Consider the following 16,346-nt stretch of genomic DNA (forward strand, 5'->3'; position numbering starts at 1 on the left):
TGGGGAAGTTTGTAATGGACTATGATGGCGAGTGTCAAAGATACTATAAGAAAGGATAACGTTGGGTTTTTGAGCTAGTGCTCAATTGACTCCCATTCACTCCTTCAAAGAGTGCACTCCTTGACCCAGAATGCACCACGCGGACCATTGACTCACTGGACAACATCCAACTCTGACAGCAATTTAGCAAATGGTGGGAGTAAGCAAGCATCACAATGTGGCCGTCACCCATTGTTACACAACAGCTCCCCTGTTTATTAACATTTTGCTTTCTTGAACGCAACCCTTTCATGACCCTGCTGAGGTAATAGTTGTGATAGGCTCAAAAATTTGCAGGAGGTGGTACATGAGTTCGATTGACAGATGGAGGAAAAAGAAAGGGAAATGAGTGGACTTCCTAGGATTTTGGAAAATACCTTGAGAATTAGTCATGTCCAAATGAAGTGCAAAATGAATTAAAAAGCAAGGCTAAAATCACATTTTTCCATACCAGTAATATTAGTACCGCAAAGATCCTTGGAATTTGCTGACTGAAAAGCTCAGACAAAATCAAAAAGTGATCACAAGACACATTATGTGCTAACAATAAATAAATAAATAAATTCAAGTCAGACCAGCCCCTGCCCAGACAGAAACTATAATGCTTGTAGACATGCCAGACCACTGCATTCCTCGATAGCACTTCGCCTTTCTTCTGCCACCATTCTTATTGTAGACTCTTGGTGGTCTATAGAGTGCAGGTTTATAGAATGGAATATCTTACAACGAGAGCAATGCCTCTGAAGGATTGTTGACGTTTGAAAACTTGGGTGTTACATTTGACTAAAACATTTAATAAACACACAAGCTATAAACTTTGAGAAACTCAATCATCAAAAACATAGTCCAGTTTTGATATTTAAACACAGTATCTTTATTTAAGAACGAGAGTGAAGAGCAGAGAACACATTATGGGTACACATTTGTGTACACATGCAGTTGTGTAACCCTCAATCACTTTGATTGGAAAGATAAAATAACTAACACATGCTATTTTATAATAGCATCAGTTTTTGATCCTTCCAGTTACATGTCAAAGCCAGAGCTGCCAGAGCAGATATTCTTGTGTATCCTCTGTCCTGTTTAAATACTCCAAATTCGAATGATTAATGGCAGCGGCCATTAATAATGTACATATCAAAAAATGTACCATTAACAAAATGGAGTCATTTTGGCAACACTTGCTAAATCCTCACATACATTCTAAATACAATGCAAAAGCATCATAGTATCCTTGACAATCAGCTCAAGGCACAAGCCCTCTCAAACCTTTCTATGACAATCTATTTCTCCTCCAGCACAAAAATAGCCTGGTCAAGCAGACTGACCGATGTACTCACATTTAGTTTTTTTTCAATTGTCAAGTGAAACAAAATGTGAGCTATCACACAATCAGGCTGGTTTCACCAGGCTAGTAAAAGTATCTGTGCTAAAATGATCTGTTTTCCCTCCCAGTGCCCACATTCACATCTTATGAATTTGACACACATTACACAGGTTACTATGGCTGTTAAGACACTTGATAGGACTCTGTTCTGTGTTCCGTTTGAAAGACATGTCAGTCACAGGCCTTTATGCTTTCACTAGTCAATCATGCAGGCCGACACAGAAAAATATCCCTGTAAGTTATATTATAGCCCTCACAGAAAAATATCAATGTAACTTGGAATATGTTCCCACTCAAAACATATTTGTTAAAACCATTATTGGGCTGTATTCCATATATTCTACAAATAAATATGTACAAATCTTTTGTTCTTGCGCAATACTGTGTGGTTGTAGATAAGCTAACAGTCTTTTAAATGATCCAGTTTCTAGGCCAAAGCTGCTCTTTCAAACTCACTATGTAAACTAGAAAACAGCTCGTAAGGACATGGAAATGGTGCTACTTATTACTATACAACTATAAGCAGTAGGAAACTAGAAATTAGATATCACTTTCCCAAATAAGTTATTTACTTGTTCAACAGGAGATATCTCTATGAAATGTACTTTGGCAGTGAAGAGTTAAAGTTATGAGACTCACTTAAACTAAGCAGCAATTGGGGTTTTGGCATAAAGGACAAGAGCCTTTCTAGAGCGAACACTACCTTCTATTGGCCTACCAGAGCTACTTCCCGTAGAAAGCAGTTCACCAAAGGGCTGCATTGACCAAAGAACATAGTAGACTGACGTTATGGAATCAAAATGTAGAATAAGAATAACTTTAAACAAAAGACCTCTGACTCTGAGGTTGATGTCATTCTGATGATAGAAAGCCAAACATGACCACAAGGAGTTGGCAAGATGGCAGAAACAGACTGGCACCTAGGCTAGGTCCTCTTATGATGCTGGTTCCTTTGATTGCGATGTCTTTCCTATCTGTTGACCAAGGGTGGTCCTCTATCTGTCCCCTGTGTGGAGGTGACGTAGTGAGGGGCTTTGTCGTCCGTCAGGGGGGAGACCCAGGTGTTGCCATTGGTGGGGTCACAACAGGTAGAGCTGCAGGTGGGGTTACATGTGACTGTGAGTCGGTGCAGGTACTCCGCATGGACAGGCTTGTGGCACTGTAACACCTGGATAGCTTCGTCGATCTTGAACCACTTCCGTTTCCTACCTGAAATAGGTAGCGTAGAGAGAGAGAGAGAGAGGTCAGATGAGGGCTGTATTAAAGACCCAATGCAGCCATTTTTTATCATGACATCAAAACATTTCTGGTTAATGATCAAGCACCTTACTGTGATTGAAAACAAACAAAACAGCATTATTTTTCATTTGGGGGTAGATCAGCTTTAATATTGCAGATATAGAACACTACCACCCCTCCCCTATATGGAGTAAACTAATAGACAACAACACTTAGGCTTCTACTTCCAGCTTATACATACTATACACATTTTACAGACACAGGATATTTTACAATCGTTACATTTTCCTTGTTTTTAGTCCCATCCTTCAGCTAACCTCAACCCATCCCATCCCATCTATCTCTGAAGACCATCCAGTTTTGATTTCTATTAGCCATATATTTTTCAACTGTGCATTTTCACAAAAGTTCTGAAACTATATACATTTTACATACACAGTATATTTTACAACAGTTATCTTATTTTTAATCCCACCCTTCAGCTCCACTCAACCCGTCCCATCTATCTCTGAACACCATACAGTTTTGCTTTCTATTTGCCATATATTTTTTAAATGTGCTGTGATGTTTCACAAAAGTTTGGAACCTTGGAACTCAAAATTGAACTCAGGTGCATCCTGTTTCCATCGATCATCCTTGAGACATTTCTACAACTTGATTGAAGTCCACCTGTGGTAAATTCAATCATAGGACAATATTTGGAAAGGCACACACCTGTCTATGTAAGGTCTCACAGTTGTCAGAGCGAAAAACCAAGCCATGAGGTGGAAGGAATTGTACGTAGAGCTCAGAGATAGGATTGTGTCGGGGCACAGATCTGGGGAAGGGTACAAACATTGTTTTGCAGCATTGAAGGTCCCCAAGAACACATTATTCTTGAATGGAAGAAGTTTGGAATCACCAAGACTCTTCCTAGAGTTGGCCACCCAGCCAAACTGAGCAATTGGGGGAGAAGGGCCTTGGTCAGAGAGGTGAACAAGAACCTTCCAGAAGTACAACGATCCCTGCACCACTCTACCAATCATGCCTTTCTGGTAGAGTGGCCAGATGGAAGCCACTCCCCAGTAAAAGGCACATGACAAATAGTCAAGGGGTTTGAATACTTTCCGAATGCACTGTATATAACATTCTATTGTTTGCTAGAATTTTGTATAATAACATAAATTGAAAAACTAAGTTTTGAATCCAGTGTTGTTTTGTGTATCAGTTCATGAACCATATGTCATGGAATCGGTACATCGAAAATCTCCACCAATCAGGCCTTTATGGTAGAGTGGCCAGATGGAAGCCACACTTCAGTAAAAGGCACATGGACAGCCCGCTTGGAGTTTGCCAAAAAGCACCTAAAGGACTCTCAGACCATGAGAAATAAGATTCTCTGTCCTGATGAAACCAAGATTAAACTCTTTGGCCTGAATGCCAAGAGCCACATCTGGAAGAAACCTGGCACCACCCCTACGGTGAAGCATGGTGGCAGCAGCATCATGCTGTGGGGATGTTTTTCAGCTGTGGGGATGCTTGTTCAGCTCCAGAAAGCTCAGGACCTCAGACTGGGGTGAAGGTTCACCTTCCAACAGTACAATGACCCTAAGCACACAGCCAAGACAAAGCTGGAGTGGCTTCGGGACAAGACTCTGAATATCCTTGAGGGGCCCAGCCAAAGCCCGGACTTGAACCGCATCGAACATCTCTGGAGAGGCCTGAAAATAGCTGTGCAGCGACACTCCTCATCCAACCTGACAGAACTTGAGAGGATCTGCAGAGAAGTGGAGAAACTCCCCAAATACAGGTGTGCCAAAGCATGTAGCGTCATACCCAAGAAGACTCGAGGCAGTAATCACTGCCAAAGGTGCTTCAACAAAATACTGAGTAAAGGGTATGAATCATTATGTAAATGTGATAAAATATACATTTGCAAAAATGTCTAAAACCCAATTTTTTTACATTATGGGGTACTGTGTGTAGATTGATGAGGGGGAAAAAAACTATTTAAATAATTTTAGAATAAGGCTGTAATGTAACACAATGTGGAAAAAGGTAAGGGGTCTGAAAAATTTACGAAAGCACTGTATCTGCTTCTTTTTGGACTTCCCCATACGAACATTTATTTGAAAACAGTGACTAAACCTCTGTAGTCCTTTACACATTATCCCCACCCCTAAACACCAATCAGCTCTGAAAAAAATGTACATTAATGCTGCTGAATGTTGTGAACTTTAGTAGGCTGGAACATTTCTGTCATTCATCCTGTGGTGTTTATGAAGCCATCACCTCGGCTTCCAACCAAAGCCTCTGTATAATGCGTTCCCATAAAAACCATCTGTCCGGTTAACTATCAGTTTACGTTATTTATACAGCTCTTAAAAACCACTTTCTCCTGCCGTCCAATTGCTACACATATATTATCATTCAAGTATTTTGCAAAAGGCCCTCAAGTGCCCTCTGACATTAAAATGATATACTGAGGGGGAGTAGTGTGTGTGTGTGTGTGGGGGGGGGGGGGGGGGGGGGGTACACTGACCCCTGAGGTAGCGCTAGCCCTGGAAGAGCAGGTGAGTGTAACTTGTAAGACAAGCCCACAAATGTAGAGCCTGATCGGGCACAGTCACAGGCCTTGTATAGGGCAAGAGAGGACAGAGGGATGGCCCACAGCGCAGTGACTTGAAAACAACTGTGCACATCAAAGGCTGAAAGTGGCAATTTTAGGCCCTTTATAGACCTACTGTATACATGCCTACTGTAAGATCTTATGATCCATGCACCATACATGACACAGAACATCTTGGTGTCATTATACTCCTTATATATAGTGTGCTCTAACATATGGAGTATGTCTATATTCTGAAATACAACTTTTCACATTCTTTTATTTATCATAAAGAATATTAATATGTTAAATTAATTAATTGGAAAATGTGCATATGTTCGAGCACACGGGTCATAAGATCTTACAAACTTGCCACTTTCATCACTATTTTCTCTAAAATGTTTGTGATACAAATGTAAAAAGCATGTCAAATGTAAATCCTCTCAATTAAGTTTCTATGTGAGAATTGGCAGATCAATCTGACATACCAAAAATATTTCCTGCTCCCATTGGTGTGGAATTGCCCCACTGGCTACAGCCTCCTAAACAAATTATGGTGATAATTGTTCAATAACAGTGCTGTGTAGAATGTGTCTAGTTAGTGTGGTGTTTTCTCCTGTACAATATTCACTTGACAGTCATTTGCACAGATACCACATAGTTACTGAACATGGAAATTGTCTTCATGGAAATAACACACATATACAAGCAACTTTTTAAAACACACAATTTGGCCAGTTTCATCTCATTATAATTTGATACAATTTGATTGACCTTTTATAGATATACAAACTAAGTTTCAAAACATAAGTGAACATTAAATACTGTACAGTCGTGGCCAAAAGTTTTGAATGACACAAATATTAATTTTCACAAAGTCTGCTGCCTCAGTTTGTATAATGGCAATTTGCATATACTCCAGAATGTTATGAAGAGTGATCAGATGAATTGAAATTAATTGCAAAGTCCCTATTTTCCAATGCAAATGAACTGAATCCCCCAAAAACATTTCCACTGCATTTCAGCCCTGCCACAAAAGGACCAGCTGACATCATGTCAGTGATTCTCTCCTTAACACAGGTGTGAGTGTTGACGAGGACAAGGCTGAAGATCACTCTATCATGCTGATTGAGTTCGAATAACAGACTGGAAGCTTCAAAAGGAGGGTGGTGCTTGGAATCATTGTTCTTCCTCTGTCAATCATGGTTACCTGCAAGGAAACACGTCCCATCATCATTGCTTTGCACAAAAAGGGTTTCACAGGCAAGGATATTGATGCCAGTAAGATTGCACCCAAATCAACCATATATCGGATCATCAAGAACCTCAAGGAGAGCGGTTCAATTGTTGGCTTCAGGGCGCCTAAGAAAGTCCAGCAAGCACCAGGACTGTCTCCTAATGTTGATTCAGTAGCGGGATCAGGGCACCACAAGTACAGAGCTTGCTCAGGAATGGCAGCAGGCAGGTGTGAGTGCATCTGCATGCACAGTGATGCGAAGACTTTTGGAGGATGGCCTGGTGTCAAGGGCAGCAAAGAAGCCACCTCTCTCCTGGAAAAACATCAGGGACAGATTGATATTCTGTAAAAGGTACAGGGGTAAAGTCATTTTCTCTGATGAATCCCCTTTCCGATTGTATGGGGCATCCGGAAAAAAGCTTGTCCGGAGAAGACAAGGTGAGCGCTACCATCAGTCCTGTGTCATGCAAACAGTAAAGCATCCTGAGACCACAAGGTGAGCGCTACCATCAGTCCTGTGTCATGCAAACAGTAAAGCATCCTGAGACCATTCATGTGTGGGGTTGCTTCTCAGCCAAGGGAGTGGGCTCACTCACAATTTTGCCTAATAACACAGCCATGAATAAAGAATGGCACCAACACATCCTCAGAGAGCAACTTCTCCCAACCATCCAGGAACAGTTTGGTGATGAACAAGGCCTTTTCCAGCATGATGGAGCACCTTGCCATAAGGCAAAAGTGATAACTAAGTGGCTCGGGGAACAAAACCTCGATATTTTGGGTCCATGGCCAGGAAACTCCCCAGACCTTAATCCCATTGAGAACTTGTGGTCAATCCTCAAGAGGTGGGTGGACAAACAAAAACCCAGAAATTCTGACAAACTCCAAGCATTGATCATGCAAGAATGGGCTGCCATCAGTCAGGATGTGGCCCAGAAGTTAATTGACAGCATGCCAGGGTGGATTGCAGAGGTCTTGAAAAAGAAGGGTCAACACTGCAAACTCTTTGCATCAACTTCATGTAATTGTCAATAAAAGCCTTTGAAACTTATGAAATGCTTGTAATCATACTTTAGTATTCCATAGTAACATCTGACAAAAATATCTAAAGACACTGAAGCAGCAAACTTTGTGAAAATTTATATTTGTGTCATTCTCAGATTGTTTTTGGCCATGACTGTATTGTCAAACCATTCTTCAAATGTTATTTTGAAATCCAGCTAGACGCTGACATTAGTGAAGTTCAACAGGTGTTTGACAACTATTACTGTAGACATGTACAGACATGGACATGTCCCTCTGGGCCAGTATCTTAAGTGACAACAGAGACCCTGTCAGTCTGTCGGTCTTAATTCCCCTCTCAGGGTTTACTAGTGTTCTCCTACTAACTGAACTGAGTTCAGCCTCTATATGAAGCCCTATCGTCCTAACATGAAAGTGTTAAATTTCTCTAACCTATTTTACCAATCTAAAGAATTTGTTTTTTGATACAACATGAGCACTACTGTATGCAACTCCAATTTACACACTCCAAGCAGTATTCGTGCGTTTGTCTTTTCATGATATAAATGACGTACTGGAATTGACTTTAATACACTCTCTATTAAAATATTATATGATGATGATTTTCATTAAGTACCCTGGAGGTAAACTAAAAGTCCTCAAAAAAAAGGAGATCAATCACAGACTGGGAGAGAGAAAGACCAGGGTCCAGGGTGTGAGAGAAACAGGAGGGGGGGGGGGGGGGAGAAAGAAAGACGTAGTGTTGTAGGAAGAAAAGATTGTTTGTCTAAATTTCTCAAGAAAAGTTCCCAGTTTCCCACCAATTGTGTCAGAGAGGAAATGCTTAGACGAAAGACATGCACGAAGGTGTAAAGAAATGTGGGAAAATAGTGCTCCCTAACCAGATGTCATCATACAGTAGAAGCCTACCGATGTTGACAGAATCCTCCCAGTCCTCCAAGGTCTCTGTCACAGTCAGGACATAGACGTACGTCCTGTGTTTCCTGTCCTGGTTGTGCTAAAAGACAGACAAACAGACAGACTGCTTCAAATCATAATAATACCCTTTCAGTCTTGGAAGTGTTTCTGTAATAAATCAAACTTTTTCACCGGGAAACCCATTGTTTTGCCAGAATTTCTGGCAACCCCACCCCAGCCCAAATCTAATGACACAACCTTAAAATCCATTTTTACACCAACAAATAACCTGATTCATTTATTTTTCTCTCTCTTATCAAAAATAACCTAAATACATTTACTCAATAATCTGTACTTCTGTACTCTTTTTGTCTTTTATTATGTGGCGTCCCCACTTCAGTTTCCTCAAGGGTTCACAACCCCAACTTTGAAAACCACTTATGTAAGGTTTAAGGAATTGGATTTAATAATAATGTTGTAATGAGAGCAATGTTTTGATATGTGATACATGCATCATGATGTACAGTGCTATGACATGATGATTTGTGAGGCTTACTTCGAAAACCCCCAGTAGCCTGCCAAGCTTTCCCTTTACACCAGCCTGGAGTGACACAGACATACAGATAACAACAAAGGACAGTCAGCTAGTATATAAACACCAATACATTCCCACATTATCCACAAGACAGAAACACTTTTAAAAGTTACGTTACAAGACTAGCATGTAGTGGACAGAAAGCTGTACTATACTGTTAAATTAGCTTCAGCAAGACAATTCATTTCAGAAAACCGAATCAAATTCTCCTAAATGTAAGTGTAGCATATGGGGATGTGTGAAATTCCCTCCTCAGCCTGAATTGTCCCCACTTATGCTGCCGAATAGCTAGTTTTTCGGTGGCACGACTGGGTAAGACCTTTTAGGAGATGGTCACATGTGCTTACGAGGCTGAGGTCCTGAGGTCAAGGCTCGGTATGAGCTGAAGAGGGGGGAAGTGGTATTCACTAAGCAAGCAGTGTAACGTCCTTTAAAATGGTGCCGTGACCCATAATTTTCAGTTGCGCTCAGCTCAACTGAGGAGTGAGTTTCGGGGTTGAATGTAGCGGGGGGGGGGGGGGGGGGGGTCTGTGAAACTCACTCCACAGCCTGAAGTGTCCCCATTTGCGCTGCAGCATAGCTAGCTTTTCTGTGCGAGACTGGGTAAGATGCTTCAGGAGTGTGTGTTTGCGAGGCAGATATCCTGGGTTCAAGCCTTGGTAAGAGCTGAATCAGGGGAAAGTGGTACTCACTAAGCAAAAACAAATACATTTCTTTATGATAGAGTCATTTATCACAAATTAAAACAACAAAAAAATTATCCATATATCATGATATTCACAAGCAAGAAATTAGCTCGTTTTGGTAAAGCACATATCCCATCTGGAAAAGAATACCCATGTAAGAATGCTGTTCATTGCCTACAGCTCAGCATTCAACACAATAGCCCCCTCCATGCTCATCATTAAGCTTGAGACCCTGGGTTTCAACCCCGCCCTGTGCGATTGGATCCTGGAGTTCCTGACGGGCCGCCCCCAGGTAGTGAAGGTAGGAAACAACATCTCCACTTCACTGACTCTCAACACTGGGGCCCCACAAGGGTGCGTGCTCAGACCCCTCCGGTACTCCCTGTGCACCCATGACTGCGTGGCCATGCACACCTCCAACTCAATCATAAAGTTTGTAAATGACACAACAGTAGTGGGCCTGATTAGCAACAACAACGAGCCTACAGGGAGGAGGTGACGGCACTTGGATTGTGGTGTCAGGAAAACAACCTCTCACTCAACGTCAACAAAACAAAAGGAGATGATCGTGGACTTCAGGAAACAGCAGAGGGAGCACCCCCCTATCCACGTCGACAGGACAGTAGTGGAGAAGGTGGAAGGTTAAGTTCCTCGGCATACACATCATAGACAAACTGAAATGGTCCACCCACACAGACAGTGTGATGAAGAAGGCGCAACAGCGCCTCTTCAACCTCAAGAAGATGAAGAAATTTGGCTTGTCACCTAAAACCCTCACAATCTTATACAGATTTTTACAATTTAGAGCATCCTGCCGGGCTGTATCACCACCTGGTACGGCAACTGCACCAGCCACAACCGCAAGGCTCTCCAGAGGGTGGAGAGCACAACGCATCACTGGGGCAAACTACCTGCCCCCCAGGACACCTACAGCATCCGATGTCACAGGAAGGCCAAAAAGATCAAAGGACAACAACCACCTGAGTCACTGCCTGTTCAGACTTGAAATCATTGGACACTTTAATAAATAGATCACTAGTCACTTTAATAATGCCACTTTAATAATGTTTACATATCTTGCATTACTCATCATATATGTCTATACTGTATTCTACACCATCTTTTGCATCTTGCCTATGCCGCTCGGTCATTGTTCATCAATATATTTATATGTATATATTCTTATCCCATCCCTTTACTTGCATTTGTGTGTATTAGGTAGTTGTTGTGGAATTGTTAGATTACTTGTTAGATATTACTGCACTTGAACTAGAAGCACAAGCATTTTGCCACACTCGCAAAAACATCCGCTAACCATGTGTATTTGACCAATACAATTTGATTTGATATTTTTCCCAACCAATGACGACAGGTTTGACAGTACTCTACCCTCACCCCCTGCAAAAGCCGGATGGGAACATCGACTGACTGTGGGATATTTTCATGCCGAGACGGAATTCCAGCAGATCAACGTGACTAGCCAAAGGGAACAGCGTGTCTCTGCTCCCATAGAACTCAGTCTCAGCATTGTCCATGAAGAGGATTGCATGTTAACTCTCTGTTCGTGGTTTGGCCCGTCTCAAGAGAGGATCCCCAGGACTGAAGCGCACAGCAGTTTGGTCCGGAAAATAAAAACACGTCCAAGAACACAGGCTAATGATCATAGCTATAATGTTACCCTGGATCCAGATCTGTTTGTGATATCTTGCCAACTCTATTGCTGTCATTGTCATTCATCACGCCAAACAGAGATGTAGTGGAGAGGGTAGACGCACGTAAACGACATTTACCCACCTTTTGCGGAAAGATTCATTGAAAGTATAGAGCGCTTTACTTTACTCATCGCAAACGGCGATCAGCTTTTACCCACTTAAAAAAAAAAACACTAGATCGCTGATGCCAAACGATGATACGTGAGGGATGGAGTTGGCAAGACAACACAAACAGATTGGTGACCAGGCTAATATATAGGCTAAGGTCAACAGAATGTTTGTGAAAGAAAGCAGATTCAATTAAATGGCAGATAAGAAACATTATGGAGGTGGGTGACATTTAGCCGTGGAGCAAGTTCAAAACTCATCATACCGTTCATGAGAATATCAAACGGTCAACTAAGATATAACGGATTGTGATGTAAGCATGAGAAAAAATATTAAAAGATTCTTGTGACCTGGCCTCTGACTGTTTTGGGAGCCTGACAACAACTGGCAGCATTCCAGGACTGGAGCCCATGGCTCTGGTCACATGATCCTGCAGAAGAGCCATAATTCAGGTTTAGGTTCCTGTACCCCTCCAGGGTCCCACTGGCTGGGGCTAGGTTACCAGGACCACCGGCTCATATGACACAGGCCTCTACCAGCACACTTCAGCTCTATGATGGGATAATTCCAATATGTTTTGGGGGAATTGTAAAATATTTTGTAATGTAATCAAATTAAGTAAACTGCCCATGGTTGAAATACAAAGATAATACTTGAGGGTAAAAAACAAATCCACATTTTTGACAAACATGGGCTCAACAGGGTTCAAATCAAAATGAAATCAAAATGTATTTGTCACAAGCGCCGAATAAAACAGGTGTAGACCTTACAGTGAAATGCTTACTTACAAGAAAACAATGCAGTTAAGAAAAATAAGTGTTAAGTAAAAAATACAAATAACAAATAATTAAAAAGGCAGAAGTATAACAGTAGCGAGGCTATATAAAGGGGGGTAACGGTATAGAGTCAATGTGCGGGGGCACAGGTTAGTCGAGGTAATTGAGGTTATATGTACATGTAGTTTGAGTTAAAGTGACTATGCACAGATAATAACCAGAGAGTAGCAGCAGCGTAAAATAGGAAGGATGGACAATGCAAATAGTCTGGGTAGCCATTTGATTAGCTGTTCGGGAGTCTTATGGCTTGGGGGTAGAAGATGTTAAGAAGCCTTTTGGACCTAGACTTGGCGCTCCAGTACAGCTTGCCGTGCAGTAGCAGAGAGAACAGTCTATATCTAGGGTGGCTGGAGTCCTTGAAAATTTTTAGGGCCTTCCTCTGACACCGCCTGGTATAGAGGTCCTGGATGGCAGGAAGCTTGGCCCCAGTGATGTACTGGGCCGTACGCACTACCCTCTGTAGTGCCTTGAGGTGTTTAGCCACCAAGAGGGAACACATGATAAAACTGAATTGTGTTGCAATAATCATAAGATTGAAAAAAATCTGACACTCAAGCGCAAATTAAACCTCCATTAAACTTCCATTATGTCTTTCTTTGGAGTGGATGTGTTGAACTTGACAGAAGAGTGGATGGACAATTTGAGTTATTAGCTCCCAACAGCCTGTGTTGGTGCGCAACTCATTTAACTCTATTCAGGGTCATGTCTCTCTCAGGACGAGAAGGACGTGGGTAACTGGACACTGTCTCTAAATGTCACCGCTCCATTCCTCACAGCTGTCAACACGACACCCTGGGGCAGAGCATGGCAGAACACACATGGACTCCGTGAACAAGTCCTGTCATTCTTTTCACTTAACCACTAAACCATTAGCTCAACTGGCTGTCTGTGCAGTGTATAACATGCTCAATCTAGAACGTTTAGAACCAAGGTCTCCCCTTCAACCTGAGTCTACAAGGGCTATTCATTTATCTAGGAAACTGTTCCTCTAACTTGGTGCATTACAGATAGATGATTAGGATAATAACATTTCTATGGGTGGGCTCACCTCTTCATACACCTCTCTGACTGCTGCTCCACACGGCTCCTCCTCAGGCTCCATCCCTCCTCCTGGGACAATCCACTGGTCTGGGTGCCGACTGCTGCTCACCAGCAACACCTGCAAAGGCCAAAGGGTAAAGTAAGCCAATGATACTCAAATAGGTCACATCTGTCCCACAAGCCTCTAGTTTCTGGCCAGTGGAGTTACCTAACTACACTATCTCACAGTCCAAACAAGATGCATGAGGGATAAACTGGATGCGTGGGAGTCTAAACATATTCCCCCTTACTAGCAATGACTTTGCTGATAGCTACTTTGAGAAAACATTTACTTACTATAACTGATGTGTGGTTGCCCCACCTAGCTATCTTAAGATGAATGCACTAACTGTAAATCAAATCAAATGTATTGGTCACATACACGTGTTCATCAGATGTTATTGCGGGTGTAGCAAAATGCTTGTGCTTCTAGCTCCAACAGTGCAGTAGTATCTAACAAGTAAAATTTAACAGTTTCACAACATATACCCAAAATACATGTACATCTAAGTAAGGAATGGATTAAGAATATATACACTACTGTTCAAAAGTTTGGGGTCACTTAGAAATGTCCTTGTTTTTGAAAGAAACAATTTTTGTCCATTAAAATAACATCAAATTGATCATAAATTCAGTGTAGACATTGTTAATGTTGTAAATGACTATTGTAGCTGGAAAAGGCTGATTTTTAATGGAATATCTATAGTTGAAGTCGGAAGTTTACATACACCTTTAAAATAGTTTAAAATACATTTAAACTCAGTTTTTCACAATTTCTGACACCTAATTGTCTTAGGTCAGTTAGGATCACCACTTTATTTTAAGAATGTGAAATGTCAGAATAATAATAATAATAATAATAATAATAATAGTTAATAATGATTTATTTCAGCTATTATTTCTTTCATCACATTCCCAGTGGGTCAGAAGTTAACATACACTCAATTAGTATTTGGTAGCATTGCCTTTAAATTGTTTAACTTGGGTCAAACGTTGAGTAGCCTTCCACAAGCTTCCCACAATAAGTTGGGTGAATTTCGGTCCATTCCTCCTGACAGAGCTGGTGTAACTGAGTCAGGTTTGTAGGCCTCCTTGCTCGCACACGCTTTTTCAGTTCTGCCCACAATTTTTCTATGGGATTGAGGTCGGGGCTTTGCGATGGCCATTCCAATAACTTGACTTTGTAGTCCTTAAGCCATTTTGCCACAACTTTGGAAGTATGCTTGGGGTCATTGTCCATTTGGAAGACCCATTTGCGACCAAGCTTTAACTTCCTGACTGATGTCTTGAGATGCTCCTTCAATATATCCACATCATTTTCATCACATCGACTGTGTGAAGTGCACCAGTCCCTCCTGCAGCAAAGCACCCCCACAACATGATGATTGATTGCACCAGATATTATTTAGGGGCTTCATAGCAAAGGGGGTGAATACATATGCATGCACCACTTTTCAGTTTGAATTTTTTACATTTTAAACAAGTTTTTTTTTTTTTATCTCACTTCACCAATTTGGACTATTTTGTATATATCCATTACATGAAATCTAAATGTAAAAAAATTTGAATTACAGGTTGTAATGCAACAAAATAGGAAAAACGCCAAGGAGGATGAATACTTTTGCAAGGCACTGTATATTAACCAACACACTGATCAGCAGTACAGCCTTCATCTGGGTATCTGTCCATTGAAAAATACAGTATGTCGTATAGTATATCTGACACCAGCAGAAGTACCTTCCAGGGTGAGGGGGGTCCGTGATGGGCAAAGCTGCCAGCAGAAGGACCCCCCAGCTCAGCTCTGTGCCAATCACATGCCCACCCATGCCCAGGTCTATAAACATGGCATTTAATAACAGGTGGCTGAGAGTCAGATGGCAGCAGGGTACAGGTAAGGGGATCTACCCACAGTGTCTGGATCCCACATTAATATATTTCTGGTCAAACAGATGGAAATGGGTCTTAGAAAACATCTACCAGAAAGTCTTAAAAGGAATTAGAAATACACTGACTATACAAAACATTAAGGACATCTGCTCTTTCCATGACAGACTGACCAGGTGACTGCAGGTGAAAGCTATGATCTTTTACGGATGTCACTTGTTAAATCCACTTCAATCAGTGTAGGGGAGGAGACTGGTTAAAGGATTTTTAAGCCTTGAGACAATTGAAATTGGATTGTGTATGTGTACCATTCAGAGGGTGAATGGGCGAGACAAAATATTTGAACAGGGTATGGTAGTAGGTGCCAGGCGCACCGGTTTGTGTCAAGAACTGCAACGTTTTTCAGGCTCAACAGTTTCCCCTGTGTATCAAGAAGGGTCCACCACCCAAAGGACATCCAGCCAACTTGACACAACTTTGGGAAGCATTGGAGTCAACATGGGCCAGCATCCCTGTGGAACACTTTCGAGTCCATTCTAAGACGAATTGAGGCTGTTCTGAGGGCAAAAGGCAGTGGTGCAACTCAATATTAGGAAGGTGTTCCTAATGCTTGGAATACTCAGTCTACATCAAAACAGAATAATGTTGAAGACCCCTGCCAACTAACATCAGCCCTTATATTTAGTTCTGGAGAAATTGTTCTGCCTTCTGTAAGTTTAAGAAACATTGCCTTGAAATTCCATTCACAAAAACCCCCATATTTTTTTGATATTTTCGAATCACTCAGCCTCATGAGAGAGGATAATGAAAGTTCACGGAAGTAACAAGTAAAAGGTAGGCCTATCAACTAGTTTGTTTCAGTTCAGTAAATAAAAGTAGAGTATAGTTAAGTACAGTGCAATAGAGTTCAGTACACAGTAAAGCCCACTAGAGTTGAGCACCCTCAAAACAACACAAAAAAACGAAGGAGATTTTAACAAAATTCTGTTACTGAACTTAGCATCTGCACAGTTCTTCCAATAAAAGTGTTTTGGTA

At 41.5% G+C, this 16,346-nt stretch overlaps 1 protein-coding gene across 1 annotated transcript in view; it reads right to left on the reverse strand.

Moving 5' to 3' along the window:
* Positions 1-889: 889 nt before the first annotated feature.
* Positions 890-16,346, reverse strand: part of LOC109889521 (diphosphoinositol polyphosphate phosphohydrolase 3-beta-like) — a 28,146-nt gene continuing 12,689 nt past the window's right edge. The window contains exons 2-5 of the mRNA XM_020480996.2: positions 13,395-13,505; positions 8,966-9,010; positions 8,422-8,509; positions 890-2,635 (exon numbers count right to left, since the gene is read on the reverse strand). Coding sequence (XP_020336585.1) covers positions 2,397-2,635; positions 8,422-8,509; positions 8,966-9,010; positions 13,395-13,505 — 483 coding nt within the window. The 3' untranslated portion in view covers positions 890-2,396. The remainder of the gene's footprint in view (positions 2,636-8,421; positions 8,510-8,965; positions 9,011-13,394; positions 13,506-16,346) is intronic.

The sequence above is a fragment of the Oncorhynchus kisutch genome, linkage group LG4, assembly GCF_002021735.2.
Source record: "Oncorhynchus kisutch isolate 150728-3 linkage group LG4, Okis_V2, whole genome shotgun sequence".
In the NCBI taxonomy this organism is placed as follows: domain Eukaryota; kingdom Metazoa; phylum Chordata; class Actinopteri; order Salmoniformes; family Salmonidae; genus Oncorhynchus; species Oncorhynchus kisutch.